Raw genomic sequence first — 10238 nt, forward strand, 5'->3', positions numbered from 1 at the left:
ACATTCAATGATGTCTGAATACTGGAGTCCTCCTTCTGTGGAAATTATTGTAAGTTGTTTTACCAAAAAGTGAGGCAAACTATTCCATACTAAAGAACACAATATCTTAGCTGGGGAAAATGAAGAGATGTGTGTGATTGTTTAATAGGAACTTCTGTATCAAGTAAGTAAAGAGTAGACTAGCCTGTGTATCTTTCCCTCAAATTCTAACTTACATCACCCTGTCTCCTAAGTTCCTGCACGTTTTTTGTTTTATTTCCTGAACAAAGGGGTTCTTATGGCATCCATGACATTTTGCAGAGAGATTGGTTAAAATTCAACCTCACATTTATTTTCACAGGTTATAAATAAGCCTTGTTGCAATAGAAGATTAAGTGATCACACAGCATTGTCTGACTTCCTCTCTATGAGCCTGGGAACAATGAACTGTTAGTGGTTACAACAGTTGTCACTATATCTGTGGACCTCTAGATATCTGACTTGTCTAGTTCTGTGACCACAACAATCTTTAAAAAAAATCGTAGGAAAAAATATTGTAATATGTTGTATAGATCATCTCCTGGGTTATGTAATTCCTTAAAATGACATTTTTTATGTTGTTTGCAGAAAAATTTTGTATCAGTTGGTTAATTATGCAGAACCTAATCTATATGTATATCTTAAATGTAAAATAGAATAAAAATATATTTTTAAAAACCTCAGTTAAAAATATCCTGATTGTTTATCAATTAAACAAATATATTTTGAGCATTCATCCTGAACTCAATTTTATCTTCTTTTTTGAAATTAAACACACCAGTTCTAATATGTGCTTCATTGTGGATTGGAGACCAAGTTTTCCCAGAAGGTCTCTTAGACAAAGAATATGAAGGTCAACCTTGATTAGGCAGTTAACCCATTTAAATGTAGACATTAGCAACCTTATATAGGATAAAAAAAGATGACTTTTTTGTTTAAATTCTGCTTTCCTCTGAATTTCCTGTGCTAAATGAACAAAGGCTTTACTGTCCGAGGTAAAAAGAAAAAAAAAATACCATCTTACAAATTCAGTATAACAATTTCTAAAATGTTTTTCAGGTTAGAAATTTTAAAAGTATAGGATTTCTTTTTCAGAACTGTCACATTAAATAGCTTGATTATTTAGAGTGTATGCCATTCTGCTTCTGTTTCTTTTTGATATATATAATTGATAAATAATATAATTTTATTTAAAAGTCAATAAAAAAAGGAATTGCTCTGATGCTCTGATTTTCTAACTACTACCTCCAACTATGGTGGCAGAGAACGCTTCTTATAGTTAATTTTGCAGATCTATTCAGATACATCTCCTGTTACTTAAAAAATATATATATACATTTCTTTCTGGGAAAAAATCCTAGAAGAATGAGATTCATCTCTATGAAAGAGGCTACATAAACTAAAGTTGAAATCATTTTAAAATTAATTACAAAATAAAGGACAATTTATATATATATATGTTTTTCCTTTGGCAGAGTCTTGCTCTGTCTCCCAGGCTGGAGTGCAGTGGTGTGATTTTGGCTCACTGCAACATCTGCCTCCTAGGTTGAAGCGATTCTTCTGCTTCAGCCTCCCGAGTAACTGGGCTTACAGGTGCGTGCCACCATGCCTGGCTAATTTTTGTATTTTTAGTAAAGACGGTTTCACCATATTGGCCAGGCTGGCCTTGAACTCCTGACCTCCTGATCCACCCACCTCGGCCTCCCAGAGTGCTGGGATTACAGGCGTGAGCCACTGCGCCTGGTCTATATGTCTTTTACCTAGACGAAAAAATGCTTTCAAGGCCAGCCTTTGTCAGTTTCAAAGACGTGGCTTGGTGGAGGCAATAAGGCTTACTCATAGTGGCAGTCACCTAGCTACCAAATCGCTGGTTAGCCAACTAAGTACTGAGGTAAATCAGAAGAATTTGTAGTCCCTTGACAAATTTACTGTAACTTATGTCAGAGAAATATATTCTGAAACTAGTTTCAGAGATATATTTAAAGGTATGTATTTTATTTAAGTAATTATATAGAATTAATTATATTATTGGCTGCATAGATTATCCAGATATTAATTAATGTCTGCAAAAGAATCTCAAGGTATGTACTTGAGACATATGTGGTCTGATACTGAATTTAAACAATCTCCGCCTTACCAGGATGAAGGGGCTGGGGCTGTTGGTGCAGAGATGTGGGCAAGTGTGGGTGAGTTCGGCGCATCCCCCACCTGAGGGAACACAACTGGAAGGATCTCCGTGGTCTTAACTGAGGTAGGAAACATCTCTTCCTTACTTTAGCCTCCAATTTTAACATTATGTTCAGTATGTAATTATATTCAACAATATTTTTGGAATGATGAAAGTTTAAAATTAGGTAAAATATTTCAAAAACACAACGTGTGGTGAAATTTTTATTCAGTTCTATCAAAAAAAAAAAAACAAAACTTCATCAGTTGTATGCCCCTAGCATACATGGTTATTATTGACACTTAGAAATTTATGTTGTTATTGCCTATTAGTATTAAGGAGATAACGTATTTGCATATATCCATGGCTTCTATTTCTGCAAATTTCCCTAGTTCTCATCTCCTATAATGAGTTACCTAACATCTTTCAATTGTTCTATAGACAGAGTTTTTATAAAAGCAGAATTCAAACTTCAAGGTAAATGTGGAGATCAATGGTGCCAAAATATATGTAGATGATGATAAGAATGACAAGAGGCTACATTATGATGAAACCAACAATGAATTAAATTGCATATTTCAAAAATTATTTGGGAGAAAATGTGTGGCTTTCAGTTTATGGCTGTAATAATAGTAAACTAGTTCTCAAATCCGTCATCATCAGCAGAAATGACAACATCGCCTCCTCTCTACCTGCTGAAGGACTGGGATTGGTTTAGAACACACTTTCAATGGATGTTATTTTAAGTTACTTAACCCACACTGAAGGTCCAAGCTATTACCTAATGGAGTAGGCTGCATTATAATTATATGCTTTTGAGGTTGGAAATTGCAATTTGTTGAATATATTGGTGAATATAGTATCATAAATTATGTCATACTTAATAGATTTCTTTTACATTAATTTCAATTGAAATTTTTATTTGGGATTTCATCTAAACAAAGAAAGGGCATGTTGGCTCAGGCCTGTAATTCCAGCACTATCGGGGGCCAAAGCGGTGGTTGCTTGAGGTCAGGAGTTCAAGACCAGCTTGGCTAACGTGGTGAAACCCATGTCTGCTAAAAATACAAAAATTAGTCAAATGTGGTGCCTGAAACTCCAGCTGCTTGGGAGCCTGAAGTAGGAAAATCGCTTGAATGGAGAGGTAGAGGTTGCAGTGAGCCAAGATCACGCCATTGCACCCCTCCCTGGACGACAGAGTGGGACACTGTCTTAAAGAAAAAAAAAAAGAAAGTAATATTTGATATTGGGCGAGGAGCTTGGGAGGTGGGGAAATTATTTCTCAGGACTAAGGAAACTCTAGATGTGTTTTAGGTGCTTCTGTGCTCATCTTAGCACCTTTCTCTTACCTATCAGGTGAAATATTTATATTTATACAACATTATATTTGCTATAGCCTTGGTCTTCAGCATTACGAAGAGAATCTTGTAGCATTTAATGTTGGTGATGCTTACCAGAGGATTATGTTTTGTAATTAGAGGTGGGAGAAAATTTGATTAGAAAATCTTCCAATATACTTAACAAGAAGCTTAAGGATTCTGTTTAATTAAAATTAAATGAAGAGAATAACATATATATTTTTAAATCTCACAGATTTTTAAAGTGTCTTTAGTGTATGCAAGAATTGGTGGGTAGTTGAGTGCGATTAATATTTCTGATTTAATACCTCTCAACCACATGCCCTCAGCAAGTTGACTTGTGTAAAGAATCTAATTAAGCCTGACTCATTGAGGCCTACTGTCAGAAAGGTGCTGCAGTCAACATAGAATTTTACTTACAACTCAATTTAGGAAGAGATTAAGAGTAGCATGCTGTGTAGTCTTTTGCTTGGCTGAGGGAGATGGAATGGAGGCCAGTATTTATCCCAGAAGTTTAGTGAAACCCATGACCTGCTTCACAGCAAAGTAAGATTTGCAACATCCAAACCGCAGTGTGTTTCTGTTTTGGAATTTTTTTTGGTATTTCCAATCATGAAGCATCTTTGAGTGAATTATGATCAATAGATACTGTAACTGTTTATTTTTGCATTTATGTGTTTGTATTTGTGTGTAAAATTTCTGTTTATCCAGTTTTCATAACTACTTTTTGAATATGTGACATGTCATCAGAGTAATCATTAAAAAAAAAAAAAAAAAGGAAGACCTATAGAAACTTCCTGAGGAGATCCCTTATTTAAAAACAAAACAAAACAAAACAAAATTTATCATGCATTCATAATTCTAAATTGTTTTTAGAAAAGGTATCATCTTCAACATGTAATATATGTTTGTACCAAAACATGTTTGTACCAAAGATTATTTCATATATTACTGTAGTAAAATTCCAGTAATAAAACTGTTAGTCCAAAATGTATGGAAATGATAAGTTTATAGTAAAAAAAAATCTTAAAAAATTCAACCATGTGTCACCAAAAATATATTATTGTACATTGGACTACATTCTTGATCTTTTAAAAAATAATAAGGTTGTTTTATTCACATGACATTGATTTAGGCTTAGGTAGATAATTACCCTATTTTAAACCTTCTATTTTCCTTTTTATGCATCACCTGTTTATATCTATTTCCAGGTTATGCAGTCAGGTCTTTTTTCCCCATGTGGTAGAGCCTTTATATATAAGACAGTAAATAATTCACTTTATTGCCCTAAGAATTTTCTGTGTGTTCCAGTTAAAATCAATTATTTTCTACATGTGATTTTTGGAGAAGTAAGCAGTAATAAATTTGAAAAATAGTCATCGTATGATGAAATGATCATTCCAATAGTTCCAAAACTGTTGCTCATTTTATTTTTGTTATTCAATTTTCTTACCCTGTACAAATGATTGATAATATATATTATATGAGATATGTTACTATATTTTATATAGTAATTTATTTTATTATATAAATTTTATTGTAGCTATAATCTTTCCTGTTTCTCTATCATACTCAATTATAACTAATATTTTCTTCATTTACCTCTATGAAATCTTATTGTTTTATTTCCTCCCTGTTAGATTTTTGTAAATAATTTTCACTCTTGTTTTGAGTTAGATCTCTTCTTTCTAGATTTTATTAAAATAATTATGTCATGATCTGAAATATATAATAAAATTTAGGTTAAACTTTTATGAATTGTTTTACCAAGAATTACCATCTGATCATATTTTTTATGTCAATTTTGTGACTTTGCATATTTTTTATTGTATACATTTTTAGAAATATAAGCCTTTTTGTATAATAATATTAAAATATTGTTTAAATATCATTGAGTAATTGTAATTAGTAATGTGACAATATTTTAGACTAGTACAAAAGAAAGATAATTGAATATTACTGGTTTTATAAAGTCAGCTTCTATGTAATACTTTTAGCAACTATTTGTATTATTTTTAATTTTTCAAACACAACCAAGCTTTTCAGTCTAAATGTATTATGAGTTCCAGAGATTATCACTGTATTGTGCTCATTAACCATTCTTTACATGCTACTTGAGTCAAAGAATAATAAATATTTTTATATTTCAATGATTCATTCTCAAGCTCTTCCTAATATTTGGTTTACCTTTTCCCCCAAGTTTATAAAATTGTGTCTGCATTCACAGAAATAAATAAATACTAATTAAATCATAAGATCTATAATAGCACTGTAATTCACCCCAGGTGAATCTTTAATTTCTTCACTTAGACCATGTAATAGCATTTATATAGTAAAATAACATTTACTATATAAATGTTACTACATTTAGATTATTTATCTGAACAAGTAAAATAACATTTACTATATAAATGTTACTACATTTAGATCATTTGTCTGAACAAGTAAAATAACATTTACTATATAAATGTTACTACTTTTATATAGTATTTATATTTATATATTCTTATTTACAACCAATGTAATCAAAAGAGAAATGAAGAATCCTTGAAATTATATATTTGACTAATTCTGTCATGTCACATATATGAGAAAATTGAGTCAGTGAGTGATTTTTAACAGGTAAGCACAGCTTGTCTATCATCTTTAATATATTTACAAAGGAGAAACATACCTTGTTCAGACAAATAATCTAAATACTCTGTTTTATTTTCATTTTATATTTTATTCTGCAGTCAGTAAACACTTATTTATTTTTATTTTTTTATTTTTATTTTGAAGCAAGGCTTTATTATCTGTTTTGTTTTTATTATTATACTTTAAGTTCTAGGGTACATGTGCATAACGTGCAGGTTTGTTACATATGTATACTTGTGCCATGTTGGTGTGCTCCACCCATCAACTGGTCAGCACCCATCAACTTGTCATTTACATCAGGTATAACTCCCAATGCCATCCCTCCCCCCGCCCCCCTCCCCATGATAGGCCCCGGTGTGTGATGTTCCCCTTCCCGAGTCCAAGTGATCTCATTGTTCAGTTCCCACCTATGAGTGAGAACATGCGGTGTTTGGTTTTCTGTTCTTGTGATAGTTTGCTAAGAATGATGGTTTCCAGCTGCATCCATGTCCCTATAAAGGACACAAACTCATCCTTTTTTATGGCTGCATAGTATTCCATGGTGTTTATGTGCCACATTTTCTTAATCCATTCTGTCACTGATGGACATTTGGGTTGATTCCAAGTCTTTGCTATTGTGAATAGTGCTGCAATAAACATACGTGTGCATGTGTCTTTATAGCAGCATGATTTATAATCCTTTGGTTATATACCCAGTAATGGGATGGCTGGGTCATATGGTACATCTAGTTCTAGATCTTTGAGGAATCGCCATACTGTTTTCCATAATGATTGGACTAGTTTACAATCCCACCAACAGTTAAACACTTATTTTCATATCATCATTTGTAAAATGGGAATTTTTCTATGGATACATTCCATGTGATGAATAGGAGAGATATAAATTCATCCTAAAGACAGTCCAGATAATTCTATTGTATTTAGTATTGTCATTTTGCTTTCTCTTAAAGGGCAGTCAACATTATTACATGAACGTTTCAGATGTCATCTGCTTTGATATTTTGGTTTCAGCCATGAAAGCAGAAAATCAAAGTTTTGGGACAGATTTTCTACTTGTTGGTCTTTTCCAATACGGCTGGACAAACTCTCTTCTCTTTGTCGTCATTGCTACCCTCTTTACAGTTGCTCTGACAGGAAATATTATGCTGATCCATCTCATTCGATTGGACACCAGACTCCACACTCCAATGTACTTTCTGCTCAGTCAGCTCTCCATCATTGACCTCATGTACATCTCCACCACCGTGCCCAAGATGGCGGTCAACTTCCTCTCACAGAGTAAGACTATTACATTTATGGGCTGTGAGATTCAAGCGTATGTGTTCTTGGCCCTTGGTGGAACTGAAGCCCTTCTCCTTGGTTTTATGTCTTATGATCGCTATGTAGCTATCTGTTACCCTTTACATTATCCTATACTTATGAGCAAGAAGATCTGCTGTCTCATGGTTGCATGTGCATGGGCCAGTGGTTCTATCAACGCTTTCATACATACAATGTATGTGTTTCAACTTCCATTCTGTAGGTCTCGGCTGATTAACCACTTTTTTTGTGAAATTCCAGCTCTACTGTCATTGGTGTGTCAGGACACCTCCCATTATGAGTATACAGTCCTCCTGAGTGGACTTATTATCCTACTGCTACCATTCCTGGCCATTCTGGCTTCCTATGCTCGTGTGCTTATTGTGGTATTCCAGATGAGCTCGGGAAAAGGACAGGCAAAAGCTGTTTCCACTTGTTCCTCCCACCTGATTGTGGCAAGTCTGTTCTATGCAACCACTCTCGCTACCTACACGAAGCCACACTCCTTGCGTTCCCCTACACGGGACAAGGCGGTGGCAGTATTTTACACCATTATCACACCCCTACTGAACCCATTTATCTACAGCCTGCGAAATAAGGAAGTCACAGGGGCAATGAGAAGACTGTTGGGATAATGGATATGCCGTAGAAAATATGACTTCAGAACCTTGTATTGATTGAGCATTAACAACATTAAAAGCTATTCCTGAAAACTATCTGGAAAGATGTAAATAAATGTTTTCTGTATAGAAGCCGCAAAAGCAGTGTTTGTCAAACTTGTTTAATTTCTAAAGCAGTAGAATTCAGCCTTCTCAACCCAGTGTTTACCCTGGCATTTTAATATTTTGACTTGCCCTCTTGAATATCTGAAATGTGAACCATAAAAATAAAATCTACCCAAACACTTAACATCAGGATAATCTATATAACAACCAAAGTTAATAGAAAAATGCAGAATACATTCATTCATTCATGCACTCAGGTGTTTCAATGCCTTAATTTTGTGTGTGACACTGTTACAGGGACTGGTCTTGTGAGAGTAAATAAAATAAAAGCTGACAGAAATCTCTGCTGATTAGTAACCTTAATTCCATCTGCCACCTTAGTTTCCCTTTGCCGTAGCAGCTGACATATTCACAATTGCTAGAGGTTAGGACACGTGGACCTCTTTGGTGGACCATTTTTCTCCCTATGTGTTTAATGTTTTGTGCAATGGTGTATGTTTAACAGAAGAACACCAAGGCCAACTCCTAGCAACACTGAGGCCCAACCGATGCCACCTGGTCATCCCTGAATTGCAGGGACAGCTTTCCCCAGGTGAATAATACTCAACTGAAGAATCTTTAATTTCTTCGCTTAGACCACGTGCACCTTTCTGAACATGTGTTTCCTTTGGATTTGTTTTCCTATCATGATTTCATTTTATTTTATCCATCTATATGCTTCAATAACATTTAAAATATAATTACTTCGGCCGGGCGCGGTGGCTCAAGCCTGTAATCCCAGCACTTTGGGAGGCCGAGACGGGCGGATCACGAGGTCAGGAGATCGAGACCATCCTGGCTAACATGGTGAAACCCCGTCTCTACTAAAAAATACAAAAAACTAGCCGGGCGAGGTGGCGGGCGCCTGTAGTCCCAGCTACTCAGGAGGCTGAGGCAGGAGAATGGCATGAACCCGGGAGGCGGAGCTTGCAGTGAGCTGAGATCCGGCCACTGCACTCCAGCCCGGGCGACAGAGCGAGACTCCGTCTCAAAAAAAACAAAATAAAAAATAAAAAAATAAAAAAAATATAATTACTTCAATAACGCATTTTAATTTAGTACTAAGAATTATGAAAACCAGGATTTCAGTGATTTCAGTGATTGATGGCGTGCTATTGCATTATGTAACAGAGTGCTCCCTAGTTAGTTATGCTTTTAGATGTTCACTAGGAGGGTAACAACACCACATCCTAAACACTTTTCAGTAACCAAGTGCTACGCAAACTCAGAAAGCATATTTTTCTAATTAACATAAACACACAAAAACATTATTCAATGGTTTAAGCAAGTGCCATTGTGTTATCCTCATTATATAGACTGAGACCAAAGTTTATGGTGGTTAAGAACTCCATGAACAACTCACTGATCAACAGACAAATCCTGACATGAACTCATATTGCCTGATTCTCAGATTCCTCCCAAATTAATGACTCTTTTATGATTTAATAATTTGGAACAGTGTAAAAAAATTCTTTTTAGTAAATTATGTTTACTCACTAATACATTTTTCAGTGGTTTTCTTTTTTTCATTTTTGAAGCAATGCTAGTGTTATGACAATCCACTTCCTCAGGAATAGTAAATGGTGTAACATCACAGTCAACTTGGTGTAAGGGAAGAAATGTATGAGTAAGTGTGGATGGCTGGACTGATTATAGTGTTTAGGTAGTGCACATCATATGGATTCTACAAAGAGTTCAAGCTTTTAAGAATAATCCAGACAGAATCTAGGGCACCCTACAAAAGACCGTAGGTAACAAAGCTAAAGAAAAAGAAACTACTTATGTCAAATATTGGGAGCCAGTATTGTGGCAACAGGGTTATAGAAAGATCCTTCATGATATGAAGAGCTAATTATACAATAAAACATGATATGGGAGCTAAGTTTTGTAGATATTATGAGAATTCAGCCGTAACAACCTATCATGTATTGGGGAGAGGGTAGAGGAAGGGAAAAGCTAACAAAAAATGTGTCACAGACTACTTAATAACTTCAG

At 34.7% G+C, this 10238-nt stretch overlaps 1 protein-coding gene across 1 annotated transcript; it reads left to right on the forward strand.

Moving 5' to 3' along the window:
- The first annotated feature begins 7148 nt into the window (after window positions 1-7148).
- Window positions 7149-8114, forward strand: LOC112604765 (olfactory receptor 2AK2). Its single transcript, XM_025354220.1, has one exon. The coding sequence runs from the start codon at window positions 7149-7151 to the stop codon at window positions 8112-8114; it is 966 nt and encodes a 321-aa protein (XP_025210005.1).
- The last annotated feature ends 2124 nt before the right edge of the window (window positions 8115-10238 follow it).

Source organism: Theropithecus gelada, chromosome 1 (assembly GCF_003255815.1).
Source record: "Theropithecus gelada isolate Dixy chromosome 1, Tgel_1.0, whole genome shotgun sequence".
NCBI lineage: Eukaryota > Metazoa > Chordata > Mammalia > Primates > Cercopithecidae > Theropithecus > Theropithecus gelada.

Bases quoted from the DNA above. Each gene is read 5' to 3' on its own strand.
- LOC112604765 (XM_025354220.1), top strand. From the start codon at position 7,149: ATGAACGTTTCAGATGTCATCTGCTTTGATATTTTGGTTTCAGCCATG.